The 17,443-nt window shown below is 36.8% G+C and overlaps 1 protein-coding gene across 2 annotated transcripts in view; it reads left to right on the forward strand.

Annotated features, from left to right (window-relative positions):
• Positions 1-17,443, forward strand: part of NFATC3 (nuclear factor of activated T cells 3) — a 73,222-nt gene that overhangs the window by 16,211 nt on the left and 39,568 nt on the right. For both annotated transcript variants that reach the window (XM_065640722.1, XM_065640723.1), the window contains exons 2-3: positions 991-2,122; positions 12,808-12,970. In XM_065640722.1, the coding sequence (XP_065496794.1) occupies positions 991-2,122; positions 12,808-12,970 (1,295 nt within the window). The remainder of the gene's footprint in view (positions 1-990; positions 2,123-12,807; positions 12,971-17,443) is intronic.

The raw sequence follows: 17,443 nt of genomic DNA on the forward strand, positions 1-17,443 counted from the left end.
TGATAGACTAGTGAACTACCTGAGGTCTCCTGCATACTTATTTTTTAAAGTTAGTTATACAGAGAGGATCTATTTCACAAGGGGAAAGAAACGAGAGTGGAGGCATAGTGGTTACAAAATAAGAAAAACACTGTGTTTTTTAAATCTTGTTTCAGACAAATGTCTCATACTGGCAGTTAAATCAATTGCACTCCCTCTCAATTGCATGTTTTTCTTTGGAATATTTCTTGTGTTTTGGATAAGTTAGTGAGATCTGAGAATATTTTGTTTTGCCTTTTTTATGCTGAACAACTTGTGCTCAAACTTCATGAGACTGCACTTGAAAAATGCCATTCTGTTGGATGGGCACTTGAGAGTTTTCTAAGCAGCCAAAAAATATATTGAAAATAAGATTCTTTATAATATCTTTAATAATATTCTTTATTAGGTCTCTTTTGATTGCATGTTTTTAGTTGTTTATAATCTTCATTGATGTTTGAGTCACCGTAAGATGCTTTCTAGTGTTAAAGGAGATAAATATTATGTATTCAATCTTCTAGTGCTTTTAAGTATTGACTAGTGGGCTTGCAGAAAATATCATAGTCCTATTCATGTCAAAAAAATAAATTTTTAATGGCTTATGATTAAAAATGTTTAATTATGAATGGAATGTAGTTATGAAAGATGAAGCTTGAATTGAGTGTTCCAGTTTAGATACTTTGAAGATTTTAAACCCATTTTCTGTGTGTATTATATTTTCAACCACTGAAGATGTGTATAAACTGTGAAATATGGCTGAAAACAAGATTGGTGATAGAAAATCATGCTGTAGTCATATTTAGCTGTAAATACGGCTGGGGAAAATGTAAAATGAAGAATGAGCTTTTTTGTGTGTGACTAGTGTAAGGGGAGATGTCTAGGATGTTGAAAACAGGCCATACCTGGGAAACAAAGGGGTTTGTTTATGACATTTTCCAAGTATTGCATTCTGACTCTCCTTTTTGTTTTCAGATCTTGAGTCAGATGACTGTGCGTCCATATACATCTTTAATGTAGACCAACCATCATCCTCTGTAAATCAGCCCATTTGTATTCCTCGCCATGGATTGCAGTCTCACTCTTCTCCTCTGTCACCACCTTCAAGACTTCAGAGTCATAAGAACTATGAAGGAACTTGTGAGGTACCAGAATCCAAGTATAGCCCACTAGGTGGACCCAAACCCTTTGAGTGCCCGAGTATTCAAATCACATCCATTTCACCCAACTGTCACCAAGGAATTGAAGCCAATGAAGATGAATTGCACACAAACGGCACAGAAAATGAGTATATGGAAAGGCCTTCACGGGACCATCTCTATCTTCCTCTTGAGCCATCATACAGAGAATCATCCCTTAGTCCAAGCCCTGCCAGCAGCATTTCATCCAGAAGTTGGTTTTCAGATGCATCTTCTTGTGAATCCATTTCCCATGTTTATGATGATGTAGACTCGGAGCTAAATGAAGCAGCTGCTCGATTTACCCTTGGCTCTCCTTTGGCATCTCCTGGTGGTTCTCCGAGAGGTCCCAGTGATGAGTCATGGCAGCAGCCTTATGGATTTGGGCATGCCTTGTCACCTAGACAGTCTCCCTGTCATTCTCCTAGAACTAGTATTACAGATGAGAATTGGCTAAGCCCTAGACCAACATCAAGGCCCTCATCAAGACCTACATCCCCCTGTGGGAAACGACGACACTCCAGTGCTGAGATTTGCTATGCTGGTTCTCTATCTCCTCACCATTCTCCAACTCCATCACCTGGCCATTCTCCCAGAGGAAGCATAACAGAAGACACATGGCTAAACACTTCCATCCATAATGTACAAGGCCTTAATTCTGGCCTTTCACCATTTCAGTGTTGTACAGAGACCGATATTCCTCTAAAAACAAGAAAGACCTCAGAGGATCAGACTGCCACTTTATCTGGAAAAATAGATATCTGTCCTGAAGAACAGGGTAATTTATCGTCATCCCTTGAAACTGCAGTAGATGACTGCTCTGGATCTCAGCACACCTTGAAAAAAGATCTGCCCGGAGACCAATTTCTTTCTGTTCCTTCGCACTTTACTTGGAACAAACCAAAGCCTGGTCATACTCCAATATTTCGGTAAGTGATGAGAAAATCCTTCAGAAGGCCTCTCTCCCATTTTTCCCCTCCTATGCATCTTATATACACATATAAATGTTTTTATATTTCGGTGCTGCATTAAGACTTCTTCAAGAAAACTTCTTGTAGGCAGGTAGATGATATAATTAGGAAGAAAGCTGTGACACCACATACACACCTTTTTTCTTCTTTTAAAAATACAGTAGATGTAACACATGATTAGTTTTGTTTAAATAAAGTTTTGTTTGCGTACGTGCACAAAGCGTAGCTGAATCAAATGTCTGCAGATTTTGTGCATGCTTTGCAGTTCCATCTAATCTGAGCAGTTAACATTTTAGTATACCTAAAGAAACCTGAGTTACCCGATTTTATAAAACTGTGAGACTATAAAAGAGGTGGGGATTTTATTTGCTTTAACTTGGTTTTACTTTGCTTCTTTAGTCTGTTAGAGTTCTAGAAATAGAATAAAGAAAATAAATTTGCATGCTATACTGAAAATCATCCAGAAAGAGTTAATTTCTGGGCTGTAGCTCCAAGGATATTTTCCCCATTGTGGTGCTGAGTTAACTCTTTTCCTTTGCAGTCCTGTCATGCGCCAGCAGGATGGTTGGTGGAGGCTCAGAAGAGGGAACTAGTTCAGTTGGGGGAAAAATTCACCCTCCTTCCCATTATGTTACTTATTAGATGGAGCAGTTCTGTGATCTGTCCAAGGATATATAGCTTCTGGAATCACTTTGCCAGCACAGTGCAGTAGGTGGAGTAGAAATGAGAACTCCTTAAGCAGCATTGCTGCTGGATAGACAGACACTGAGATTCCTCAGCTGAAGTTATCCATTTGATTCCTGAACCTTTTTCTTGCTCTACTAGGTTTTAAAAATAAGGGGTAGGGAGGTACTCAGAGGATGAAGCTGCAGATGTTTTTTGTGTGGATGTCTTGTAAGAAAGCTACATTAGATTAATATCTGCAAAGCACAATTATCCATATAAAAGCCATATTTTAGGTTTAAATGTCAGTGCTTCCATGCTAGTCTGTACTGATTTTAAAATAACTTTGATTAAAATAGTATCATTCTGTCCACAGGCAATGCTTAAGATTTACTCCTCAAGGATGTAGTGGATGAAGCAATTCCTCTTAGAGTCAGGGGGAAGATAGGGTAGGATTTTCCACGTACATACTTGATTTTGAAAAAGGCAAAGTTTAAATCCTAAAAGTTACTGAAAAAACAGTGTTCTTCTTATTGCAAAGTCATCTTTGCAAAGCACTTATTTTCACACTCTGTATTTTTAATTTTAGAAAGAATGGCTTAGAAAATATTCATGGCTTTAATATTTTCCTCCCCACTACCGTCTCCTCCCAAAAACTAAGTGAAGCAAAATAAAGAAAGAAATGTGTCTGACCAGTCTTCAGAGATGCTCTATAGGAGAGATGTTTTCCTGGCTCTTAGAGTTTTGAATCCTTAGCAGAAAACTAGAAATAACTATTGCCCAGTAAGCCAGGCTTACTGAAGAGGTATTCTTTTCAGGGACCTCCCTCAAAAGCACGACTTGTTGAAAAGTGGACACTGGCTTTAATGGCAACATGTGAGTTTTTATGTAATTCCCCTTTCTAGTGGCTTTTTCCAAATTCAGATACCATTCTTGCATCCTTTTAACATTTCGATGTATTATTTCCTGATGACTTGTCACATGAACAAGCCTATTGAACAAATGTTTTAGAATATCTGTTCTCATTCTCTGTTGGGTACATGAATATTCTCAGGGATGTCCATCCTGTGGAATTTAGAAGTACACTTCTTTAAAAGATTGCTATAGCTGACCCTTCCCACATGCTTTTTAGGTAGGGAAGTAATGCAGAAAATTCAGCTGTAGCTTCTACTGTTGGGTACCTGAGGAGGAAGTAACGAACACAAATGGGTGAACTATAAACCAGTACTGTCAGGGTGCAGTGAAACATCCTTAAAACAAGTGAAGATAAGTGAATTACAGCTTTAAGAGCTTCCCAAGTATAACTTCTGATGGGTACTATCAAAGAGACTTCAGTGTTCATCTGAGTTCTAACCATGAACTCTTCAGTTTGACAGTTGAACATACTCCTGTGTGTTGATAGATCAGTGTCACACAAAAGGCTCATTTTTATTAATGCAAAACTTCTGTTAATTTTAAAACTAAGTTTTATATACATTATTCAGTTGTTCTCAACTCATTCAGCCATGTTGTCATTTTTTGCATGGTTGTATGACCACAGATTTAAATTTTTCCGCTCCTCAGACGGGTATTGATTTTAGTGAATAGAAGTATTTTTTTTTTCTTTCTTTAATGTCCTTCTGCGTAACTGTTTATGAATGTGAAGTTTAACAGTAAAGATGCAAGCTGCTAGCTGGAAAATTCTGTTTTACCAGATCTGAAACTACTGTGTTGACAGTTATGTTAACTGTCTTGAAGGTTGTTTTTAAATTCTGTTGCAGTTTGCTCATCTGTTAAAAAAGGGTGTTCAGTCTGTTACTAGAATCTTTTCATTCTAACTAAAACAATGATAACTATTTTTTGTTAATTGTGTATTTTGGAAGTGTATTATAGTTATTTAGGATGCTCAGCTTTCCTAACGTGGCATTTTTGTTAGCTCGCGGGCTAGTGTAGTTCATAAAAGGTGAGCACTACGGAAAGGTAAAGCCACACGAACACATAGGCATGTGGCAAGATGGGCTGTCTTTCTTTTGTGGGATGACCAAAATTGTTGCAAAAATAGATACTCAGTTAAACCTGCTTCCTCTTGTAGTAGGGACAATTGAGCAGAACGGAATAAAAATTGATTTTGATGTTTTCATTAAGAAGTAATTTTTTTTTTTTTAATGTCAGAATTTATTTAGAACCTGGCACTGAAGAACATCTCTAAATATAAAATGGACAAACATGCAGAAGACAATAAAGACTACACCTATTCACAAGTAAACTAAGTAAAATTATTAAGCTGTATACATTTGCTGCCAAAAAGGTAGTGTGACTATTGAATTAGTGGAAATGGCGGCATTGGCAGCTGTATCCTCAGTGAAGTGTTGAATTACTACAGCACTTATAGCCTGTTCCACAGGTGCTATGAGAATATGCATCTTAACTATGTTAAAACATCTCATTCTGTCATATAATATTTTGATGCTTATAAAGTAGGGGAGCTACGTTTACTCTTAGATTTTATGAATAAAAATGAAAGGCAAGAAGATCCATTGTTTCTTACACAGTTTATGTTTCTTTACACAGTTTCACCTTTCAAACAGGTGAAAAGGAACTAGGTAGTAGAGGTATCTGTTGATGATGTCATTAACCAGGTACCTTGGCAGATGAGCACTCTTTCAATGGCAGAATAAATGGGTCGTTTTACAGAATATTCAGCAATTAAGTTATTTGATAATTTTATTTACTACATTGCTATTCTTGTTACTGTTACTTAAGAGACCTCTTTCTTCTGCCCTCAGCCTCCCCCCAGGATGATGGATAAGAAAAGGCTTTATCTGTGTGTCTCATGTTTCCCTCCCTTCCACTTGGAAAATCCCTTTCTTTTTGGGATCTTAATGTAGTGATAGTACATCTGACATCAGAATTTGCTTATTACCCCAGCATTTTATGAAGATGATGATTTTATGACTTTCTTGTACATTTACTGTTACAGCTTGACTTTTACTCTCAGAAAAAGTTCAAGTTTTCTTTCACTAAATCTCTTTAAAAACACCCGTTTCCAGGCTTTTGCATAAAGTTATTTCAGATCCTTTTACTAATTGGATTCTCTTTCACTCTTTTTCCAAATTCTGTATAGGCTGTTGGAAGGGAAACATAGATGCTTCAAGTTCACTTTCTTATTTAGATAGCCTATATCAGTCTAGGTTATAAATAGTCTAGAAGAATACCAGAGAAAGTGTTTCTTCCTAGATTCTATTCATATTCAAATATCTAAATTTGATCCGCTTGCTCACAGTGAGGCACCATCTGACAGGGGTTAGTATGCTCATGTGAATTACCTTAAGTGAATTACCTAAGTCTTTGAAACTTTGTGAAATTTACCTTTAGTAGCCATTTTGTAAATATTTATGAAACTGTGTAATATTGGGAAGCTCTTCAAGACTGATGTATTTCATTAAAATGTTCTGGTTTAAATTCCAGTCAGATTCCTCAAGTACAAAGCTGCTGTATTAGGAAGATGACTAGCAAGTAGTATTTTGAAGTGATATCTATCCTTATTTTACAGAAATTAATGTTCTCAGTTACAATGTATATAGCTTTTCTGTGTCCAATCCATCTCCTCTGAAACAGTTTGACAGTTGTAAGATTTCTATAAAGTGCATTAAAAAAAAGTCTTGTTTTAAAATACTTGTTAAAAACTTGATCAAAGAGAATAAAAAGAGTATAGGTATGACCCAGAAACCTCTACTGAGTAAATATTATATTATATTATATTATATTATATTATATTATATTATATTATATTATATTATATTATATTATATTATATTATATTATATTATATTATATTATATTCTATTCTATTCTATTCTATTCTATTCTTTGGTGAGGACTTGTCACTAAAGATACGATTCATAAGATATCAGCAACGCTGATGGTGTCAACAGCAGTACTTAGTGTTCTGGAATTAACAGCCATCACAGACATCGCCAGCACTGATTTAGGTAACATGGAGCATTTTGTTCAAGACTGGTCAATGATGATGCAATTGAAAAGGATGGGGGTTCTGTTATTTTTGCTTTTACGTGTGTTGGTTTGTTTTCTTTAAACTTACAACTTTTAACATAAATGGCTAGTGGAACAGTAAGTTTTAGGTAGTTTCTGGAAAGCAGATCTTGATAATGTAGTATGTGTCTCAAGCAAGTAAGCACTTTGCAGGGTAGTAAACTGAATGAGTCATTCATCATTCATTTTTTCTTTCTTTAACTCCTGAAGTATTTGATGGGAACAAATGGTGCTTTCATGTTTGGTAAACAACCAGGCAGTATTCATTCACGGTCAAAAATCTTGAAATAAAACCTAGTTTCTTTCACTGTATCTTCCCTCATGGAATTCTTAGAGACCTACACATTGATTTTAAAACTACTACATAAACTGATGTTTGTCTTCAGACTGCTGTGTCACAAATTTAATCTAGAGCACTGGAAGTGACAGGATATCAAGTAGTTTCTTTGTTCCAGTGGCGATGAACAAACAGGCTTTGACAGATATATTTACAGCTCAGGAATCTCTTTAGTGATAGACACTTAATTGCAGGTAAAATACTCTCCAATTTCCATTATGTGGCAGATACTGTTGGAAACTAGGATTGCTGACACTGTTGCTTACTCTCTCAGAAAAAAAAAAAAGTTTAAATATACTGGTAGATGGTCAAATACTTGGAAAAGGTGCTTCTCTTAGAAGTCTGAGGAGTAGAGAGGAACAGAATTATGTTCTATTTTTAACATAACTATTGGGACTTTGGTCTTAATTTTAAGAAGAATACATTTTCCAATAGAGTGGACTATAGGCAAACTTAGTCTGCTAAGTACTTATCTTATTTTGATAAATAGAAATAACACCAGCTATGCTATATTAGCAAAACTTTAAAGTGAAAATATTTGCAAATTGCTGGCTTTGAAGATAAGGACCCACTTAAGTGAGACAAGCAAGAGAACTTTGAACCTCTTAGATTTTTAATAAGCTATGCTATTGCTGTAATGTTTAACACACACCCCATTAATGAATGCAGAGAAATTCAGGTAGTGTTTAATATGGGACCTTTGTGCTGTACATGTGATTCGGCTCTCCGCTTTGTTCTGAAATGACAGAATATAGATTTTACTTGGCAGTAGACTGTATCACTACTCTGAAAGCATAGTTAAGTGTGGGTCTGCTAGTAGTAGAACAATGATACTTTGAATATAAACAGTATTTTAAAAGTCTGTTGATAAATCATTGTGGCAACTGGAATGCCCCCAAAATTCTTAACTCCAAAATTACTCCCTCAGGGAAAATGTTGCTTTGTTCTAGGTGGTGAAGGGGAACCACAGCAGTATCTTGGCTCTGCAGGAATTCTTGAAAAGAACTGTAGTATTGGATCATAGTTACTGTTTGAGATTCTCAGGGGTTTGCTGTCTTGCAATACTGACTTGTCACAGGATATGCTGTTGGTTAATCTCTGCAAAAACTAGGGATTAGGAAAAGATGTGGAATAAAATGAGTTCTTATATCAGTTCCACCTATGTTCTAAGCAAAGAATCCAGGAGATCACTAGGCTGAAACTGAGCTAATTGCACATGTGCTTCAGCTGAAGCACCAGTTAGCAGTTTGTCTGCACAGAGCCCCAGGAATTTGTCCAATGAATTACCCAGGAAGAGTGCTACAAATGGAAGGTAACTGTTTTAAGTTTTTTACTGGATTATTTTGAATGGCTCTCATAGGCTTTGCTCTTCCTTCTGTCCCGTGTGTACTGCTGTGGGACCACCATCAAATGCAAACAAGAATCTTGTTTCTGGGGTTTGTTTCTGCGCAGTCAGCCCACCAGCTTGGCCCTGACTTCTACAGGTCCGAACACTGAAGCCCATATGTGGATATATTTGGCTGTCCTTATGCTTGAACATTATCTATTTCCTCATCAGTTTGTGCAGCCTGGATCAGTTTGGTTTTTACAAATAACAGTTGCAGAGGAAGAAGGTACCTGCTAAATTAATATTGATAATATTATCACTGACATAATAATTTTAAATGCAGTGGCTTCTGCTGAGAATGCTACTGAAGGTTTCCTGCTTTACTTCTGAGTTTCCTTTAATAACGGCTGTTCTCTGAAGCCTTTAATCTTGATGTGATAGGAGTGTGAGCTTTTGGAAGCTTGCATTAATCAGCTTATAAAACTGTCTTGGTATTACTGGAAGAACATTTGTAGGGTTAGAGATTGGTGCTGTTTCAACAACATGCTAATATTTGATTTAATGAAAGTTTTAGAATGACTGTCAGTCATTATTTCTATTTCCTGATGTGATTTGGTGCTTTACTAGTAGGTTACTACATTGTTAATAAGGTTTTTACTCATTTAAAGAAAACAAATTAGAGAAAGTTCTGTAAAAGACTAAGTCACAAGCTATTGTAACAATAATTTGGTGATGAATTTCGTTAAAATTTTGTAATGAAACATGCGGAAGTGTCTGCAAACGTTTTCCTCCCCCATTAAGTCTGAAAAATGAGGGGTTTTAAATAACAAAGGTTCTTGTTTCTTTTAATCTTTTGATCTAAAATTACTTGGGGAAAAAAACGAAAACGAAACAACACAGCCAACAGCAGATCTGGATTCTGGGTTCTGAATGCAAAGTTAGATGGCTTTATCAATAACACAAATGCTACCATGCTGTATGTAGGCTGGGGAGACAGAGATCTTTTTGTAACGCCAAATTTTTGCTCATTTCTGAAGCAGCTGAGCTGCTTAAACATCTTCCAGTTATTTTAAGAGTAACACAGCACTAAATTTTGAACTTCTGTAAGTTCCAAACCATCAGAGATCATTGCAGTTCAATGCAGTTTACAACTAATAAAATAACTGTGGTGAGTTGAAAGTCTAGCTGTTTTACTGCTGGTCCTCACCTAATAGTCTAGACTGAACAATATTTTCTTGAGAACAGATCCCTAGCTGCAGTAAAGCTAGCAGCATCAGACTTAGCTTCCCATATCCAGCATCTGGTAGAAAAATAGCATTCCTTCACATTGAAAAGCGTTAAAAATATATGTAAACTTGTTATCTCTTGCCCTCCCAAATGCGGACGTGATTCTTCTAATTTGATTTTTTTTTCTACATAGTATAAAAAAACCTGAGTTTGTAGACTGTATTCTGATATTTTAAAAATTTATTTAGTATCCAAGCTTGTGGGTTCATGTGACTTTCGGAAGGTGACAGTGCTGGCTAGGAAGTTTCTGCTCTGCCTCCCTCCCGCTAGTTCTGTTTGAGAAGCTGTATAGACAACTGGGGCTCTGGTAAATTAGTAGGATTCAAAAATTTACCTTTCAAAATGAAATAAAGTTAGATCAACGATCCAGTTCAATGTGTAGCTCTACAGCATTTCCCTCAAAAAACCAGTGAAAGGGTGATGTGGAAGCAGAAACAGATTAAACTGATATCCTCAGAGGCAGAAAGGTGCATGACAGTGTGCACTACAACTTAAGATTCCAGTGCAGCTGAGAAGTTGAGGGCGATGGAGACAGCAGGAAAAATATTGAGAGAGAAACAACAGTGTTGTTGGTACCCAGCATCAAACTCCAGAGGGAAGTAGCTGTCACCCTCTAGCCTGCTACTTCTAGAAGATGACAGTTTGCTGCAGCACAGTCTCAAAGGCTATGTAATTTATTTGGAGAACTGCGTTTTGAAAGTTTTCCAATTTTTTTGATGTTTTAGGCATTTGCACATGTGTTGAGTGCTTGCTTGCTCTCTCATGCTGATATTTTCTATTTGTTTTCAAAGAATGACAAAACCTTGAGACTTGGTTATTTTCCTGTCTCCATGTTTGTTCTGGTATTCCAAATATTTTTTCAGGAGATAATGGGAGTCTGATACAGCTCATGCCACATTTTTATTATTAATTGCAGGAGTAAACCTCTCTTGAGACACTGTATGGAGAGTGGTCCCAAGCAACAAAAAGTTTTTCTTGACTGAGTTTGTTATTAAACTTTCAGTAATACCTCCCAGTAAATGGCATATAGTCTGTGGAGTCTGTGTCATATCAAGTTCTCTGAGGGACTGTGTCTGTTCACTGTGTATAACACCTATTTTGACATAGAATATTTGGTTATATGGGGGGGAAAAGTTTCCAGAAATACTAAAGAAGAATTTATTGCATGCTGCATTTCTTTTTAAACTCTCTTTTTAGTATCTTCTAATCCTGACGTTTTCTTTCCTTTTTCAGACTGAAGACTTGAGTCCTCTTCTCCTTCAGTAGCTATAAAAGTGAATGGCAAGGTCTAGTTGATAGCCAATAGTAGCATTAGGCAGTACAGCTTGGCCTGTGGTAAGTATCTGGAAGGACTGGGCTTATGCTGCGTTCCTGTCAGTTTTATTGCTGACATCACCAGTCCTCTCCTATCTGGTAAATGCTACTGCTGGGAAGGACCAGTCATCAGACCTCCTTACTGGGGGAAAAAGAGTCTTTGCTGTACACTGAATGCTTGTGCAGATGAGTTATTGCTCACATTTCTTCCTTTCAGTAAGAAGAAAGGGAAATACTCTTGTTCTTACCATTGCTCTCAGAAAGGTGCTTCAGGAGATCAGGGTTATAATGTCAGCTCTCTCCTGAAGTGCACCGTAGAGGTTCTCCATGAATCAGCAGGTCAACAGGCATGTAGGTTGTTCTTCTGCAGGAGGAGGCCAGCAAGCAGTGTTGTTTCTTCTCCCTCTTTCCATGCTTTAGTGGCAGTGATTTGTGTAGTAAAAGGCAGGTGTATGGTGCTGCAGGCTGAGCCCAAGTCCATCCAGATACTTGCCAAAGAGTTTTCTTTTCTTCTTTGTTCAGGCCAAACATTATCTTCTTTCTCAATTGTGGATATGTTCTATAGGTCTTAGATAAGTTATACCTTCTGGAGAATTTAGCTTTCTTGGATCTGTGGCTATTCAAGTTTGGGGAAAGGTGCATGGCTTTGGATTGGTGGTGGGTTTTTTTCTGACTTCCCGTACAGTGGACAGAAATGGAACTGAACTTTCTCAGATGACGATACAAACCAATACTTGTCCATCTCTTTAAAACCTAGTTTGCTTTCCCTGTTGGTCAGAGCAAGGTAGTACAAAACTATTTTAATAGAAGCTTATTCTTATCGTAAATGTTCTTGTTTGGTACACAGTGCCATAAACATTCACTTTTAAATGTTCATAAATTAATTTGCTCTACCAGGTAATTACTGACTTGAATCTGTTTATCTTATTAGAATGATAAGTCTATAAATTATGCAGGTAAAAGAGTAAAAGGGTAGGTATGGAAACATTGGTGATATCATGTGGTTTATTTCCCTTTGAGGTTCTTCCATATTACTTCTATTAACTGCATTTTGTTCTCTGTGTTACCTGGAGTGACTTTGATACTGTGTGTAAGGGTATATATGATCTGTGGATAAGCTAAGCATGTACTTTTTATCTGTTGCAGTAAGTATTTATGCTTATATACGACTACTAGCTTTAAAATTCTGGATCATCATATAGTGTTCATTTTAATGATAGCTGACAAAGTGCAGTGCTTAGCAGTCTTACAAAGACAAGATAATAATGCAGAAAGTTAAAACTTAAAGACTTAGAGATTGAATTTGGACTGTTCCCTTTAAACAACATTTGAACTTGCTTGCTGATATACTTGAGGATAAAAAATAATACAAAGGCAATATAGAATAGCACTGTTAGTGTGGGGCAGGGAGGTCATACTGTACATTTCTTTTTATCAAGTGTTTGAAGGAAGAAATTCCACCGTAACAACCCCCAAAATAAATACTTAATTGAAGATTTTAATGCACCAGCAAAATTTTGGAATTTCCAAGTGACAGTGTTTAGGCTAATAGCTATTCTTATTTGGTCATCATCTGTTAGGAAAGTGATATTGTTGTCTGTAGTTCACAATGAAATTACTATGTTTGTACTGTGGCCAAATGACATAGTTAATTTAACCATAGTGTGCTCATCTCGATTGCAGCACATCTTCATTGCCACCGCTTGACTGGCCTTTACCAAGTCATTACGGGCAGTGTGAACTGAAAATAGAAGTCCAGCCTAAAACTCATCACAGAGCTCACTATGAAACAGAAGGAAGCAGAGGAGCAGTAAAAGCATCTACTGGAGGACACCCTGTAGTGAAGGTAGGAAGCCTGGATTTCTTGAATAGAAGATAATTTTATTAACTGTTAATAAAATTATTGCTATTTACAATGCTGTACCTTGTGTGAATCTTACTGTCCTTCCTGGATAAGATTTTCTCCCTTAAATATACCCTGTTCTATACAAAAGTTAGGTTTAGATGTTCAAAAATCTACAGTTTGCTACAGTTGCAATGCCTGTCACAATTTTATGCTGTTTGCACTTGTATGCTTGTGAATGGATTCACGGTGCAATAGTGTATTACTTAATGTATTCAACACGAACTTTAAGGAGAAAGTTGTGTGCATGGGGGCAGGTAGGAAAAGTCAAAATAATAGATTAGTCGGAGCTATACTGAAATATGATATAGCTTTACTTGAATCAGAAATTATCTTTATTGTGGTGTTGAGACAGCTTCTGAACACTATAAATGCTTCTTGTTTGTGTATTTATTAGGTTATTTCTGTGAAAATGGTACCCAGAAATTCTGTTAACTTTCACTTAAATGTCTGGAGTAAATTAAACTTGACTCTTCTCTTTCTTCAGCAAGAACCAAAGGTTATTACTAAAAGTTTAGTGGTAGCTATCACCTTTAAAAGTAAGGCATCACCTAGTTTCGTTAGATTAGAACTGGTTATCTGTAAGGGCAAGTAAGACTTGTTTCTTGCTTTCTTTTTTTTGGACATCATTTTCATTGTTTTAGCAGAGTCATGCAAGCTTTGCTGTCTCTTAGAACCATTTTGATGAGTTTCAAGAAAATGCAGTAGTACAGGCAGCAGTCCTCATCGGGCTATCAGAAAGGGGTGGTGATATACCGCCTGATTTGATAACTGGTACCTGCCTTTAACAGCTGGCTTCTTTAGCTAATTCTAAATATTCCAAATGCTAATGGCATCTAAAGCATATTATTTAAATACTTTGCAAACACCAGCCAATTATTTTTGAGCTCAGAATTAAATGTAAGGTCCTGGTAAACTAGACTTGGATTTCTTACGAAAGCTTGTATTTCTTTTGAAGGGAAAGATGTATGGGTTTGGTATTGTGGGTATAACTGTGCACAAGCTGTGATGTGCTTCTCTCTAACTCTCGGAGTACAGGTGTGTACGCAAATATCTTGCTCTGTGCTGGGAAGACCTCTGGAGTAACCCTAGTTAGGGGTAGTCACTGATGTCTCCTTTAATATCCATGGTGCCAGCTGGCTCATGCAGCCTGAAAAGGAACCCACCCTCTCATTCACTGGATGTGGGGAAGATTGTGCTTAGAACTGTGGGACTTCTTAAGATGTCTTATCAGTTCACCACATCCTTGAGTGAAAGCAATGTCTTTTATTTACTTCAATCTTGCTTAATGGTCTTTATGTTAATCCCAAACCAGGTTAAGATAAAATTTAACTGTCTATTTATAAGTCAAATCAGACAACAATTATAAAATCTTCCTAAGACAAATAGGAAAAAAAATATCTGATTACATTAAGGTTACAGCAGGGTTTGTCTTTTCCCTAAATACAGGATATTTTTTGGTTTTTTCCAGCAAAATGGCAGTCATGGTTTCAGTTCTTCATATTTCACTATAGCAGTCTGTACATTAAAATTTTATTTGATATATTTATCTTATTCCAATAGTTGGAAGTAACTTATTACAATTTGAGACCAGATGCAAAGTGTTCATAGGACTGGCATAATCAGTCCCCATTCTTTTTCCTACTCATATTGTAGTATAAACATGTTACTGCTTTTTCTCCTTATAGTTTACTCCTCCTTTCTGGCAAGCAAATTCTGTCATGCTTTGTAATTACACCAGTTTTGGAACAGCTCTAATGTTACACCTGTATAAATAAAAATGTACCAGCAGAATTTAAATGTCTTGGGTATCATCTGTTCTTTTTTCCTTGCCTAAGCAATCTCCTCTCTCCAAGCTCTTGATCTGATGAATTTCTTCTGTCAGCCTGGCTCCTAATTGTATTCTTTGGGCTATTTATCAAACTCTGCTGCTTCTCTGATAGCTTACCCTTGAACTTTTTCATTCCTCTTTTTTTTCCTCTTAGACTTGGTATCTTTCCTTTCTCTCTCTCCAATAAGGGCTGGTTATCTGCAACCCATTTTCTTTCTTGAATGTCTTTCTTTATCCTGCCATTTCCATTCTTAATCTGAGCTCTTCATCCAACTTCCATGTTCCCTACAAAGTTGTTTGATGTTTTGCTTCTCATCACAACACCACGGCCTAACCAGCTCACCATTCTCCTATAGCCAGACCTACTAGATTTCTTAGCCCAGTAGAGGCAAGGGTCAAGTGCTTATCAGGGAAGTTTATGCTGCAAACTAGAGAAAACTGAGGATGCCTGGAATCTGAAAGTCAGCCGGGCACATTTCTTCATGTGTTGCTTTAGTCAGTGGAGAAGTAGACATAATTGGCACATGCCAAGGTGCTGGCACTGGAATTAAACACATTAATGATGAAAACTTGAGAGGTTTTTAGCTGACTAAGTCTCTCCTGAGCCTTCATGAACTGCATTCAATTTAGGTTTTTTATGCCCCTGGGTGCTTGTATCTTGCCCTAATATTTGCATTAAGGGAATTTGTTTTGCTGATGTTTACAAGATTTGACAAATATATGTAGGCTTCCTTTTGCTTACAGAACTAGATGCTTCTAAGCTGAAGTGCTAGATGCAAGCTAGAAAAAACAGATCTGTAATCTGTGATTTACACCAGTGATTTTAAAAGCTATTTATTTGCTATGACAAGAATGCTGTTTTAAAAATGGAGACAGTACTTTTATGTCTGACAGTCTCATGCTTAAACACATGGATTGTACTATGCCTCTCTAAATTAAAATGAACACAAATGTAAATCAATATTCTATTTTGCAATTTGGTCTCTTCCAGCTGGATTAGAAATTAATTGTGCTTGATGGGAGAGAGGAAGTTGTTACGAAACAAAACATTGATTTGTATTAACTTTCTTCTTATTGCTGGGAAAAACAGTATGCTAAGGGCCAAGTTTGGTGAAAGGTAAATACTACATAGCTGTGAGCAGACGAAAATTATTTAAATAAAAAAGTGAAATATTTTTCAGCATTTCCAGAAACTTATTACACAAAGCCAGTTGATTATATGCTTTAGTACTTGTTTCTGACTTAATTTTTCTTTTTGGTGCTCCTAGCTTTATGCCAGCCACTTCCATGTGTGTGGCCGTGGCAATAAAGTACTCAGCATTTTCTCGTGTGAAATAACTCTATGTTAATCAGTGTTAGAGATGAGAGAGGATGTGGGTGAACAGAATAGGATAGTTCAGTTGGAAGGGACCCGCAATGATCGTCAGGTCCAACTGCCACATCTCTGGGTGCCTGAAGGCCTGTGAGCTTTGGTTGCTACACCATTTGGTTTGCTCTTGAACGTTGTTTTATACAAAGCTAGAGTATTTAATTTCTGAGCTGTGAAACCTCTGTAGTTCTGCATGTGCAGTCATGTATTATTTAAAATAAAGACTTTAAGACAGTACATAGCTTCAAGCCATTAATCTATCAGTACATGTCATTAATCTATTACTAATACTGTACCATACCTGTTGCTAGGAGACTAAGCTTCTGACAAATTTGGCATCATCTGTTGTGAGTACATTTAATCAGCTTATTTCCAAATGTGAGGAAATGAGTGGAGCATCATGCTTGTAAGTCCATTGACTTAAGGAAGCAAATGCTGTAATGAAATTCTCGTGCTTAGCTTTTTTGAGGCAAAGAGTTCTAAATAGCAGATACCTGTCATTTTAATCTCTGATTTCTTGGGAGTACATTCCAGCAAATCTCTGTCATCTGGAACAATTTATTTCACCTTGGTTGAGAATCTGTAAGATAACACTGACAGTTTTCACAGGGAAAGAATAACTAACTTGGCAGAAAGGATAGCAAGGAGAAAGACGGCAGGTTGAACTTTTGTCATCCAAATCATGTAGAAATTTTGTATTGCACTGTCAGGAGACACAGCCTCTGAGCACTGTCTGCCTTTACCTTTCTAATTCAATAGGTTAGAGTACTTACTGTACCCATCTATGAAGCCTTTTAAACAAATAGCTGCCACATTTCATCTGACTCTAAATGCATGATCATCATTGCTTGAATTTCCCACCCTTCCCGCAGGTCAAATTGTACATAATAAAATAATGTTTACACTTACGGAGTTGGTAGAATGAGATTTTGCTGATAACCAAAAAAGGTTAGGGTTCTTCATGAGACTTCTCTTGGATAACGCTTACGATCAAAAACATACAAGCATTTTAGAGCAGGCAGGCACGTGATGAGGATCTTTCAGGGATAGTTGCTGGTTTTGTCTACTCTCGTATTTCAGCTTTCTGATCTAAAATGACTGTTTTCTTTGTAAAACAAACTAGTTTTTTATACTGTGTTCCGGCTATTCATGTGGACTTCTGCAATTTTCTGAGTTTTCTTAAGTCCTTTAAATTTAATTATTTTGGTAGTAAATT

Source organism: Caloenas nicobarica, chromosome 9 (assembly GCF_036013445.1).
Source record: "Caloenas nicobarica isolate bCalNic1 chromosome 9, bCalNic1.hap1, whole genome shotgun sequence".
Classification (NCBI taxonomy): Eukaryota; Metazoa; Chordata; class Aves; order Columbiformes; family Columbidae; genus Caloenas; species Caloenas nicobarica.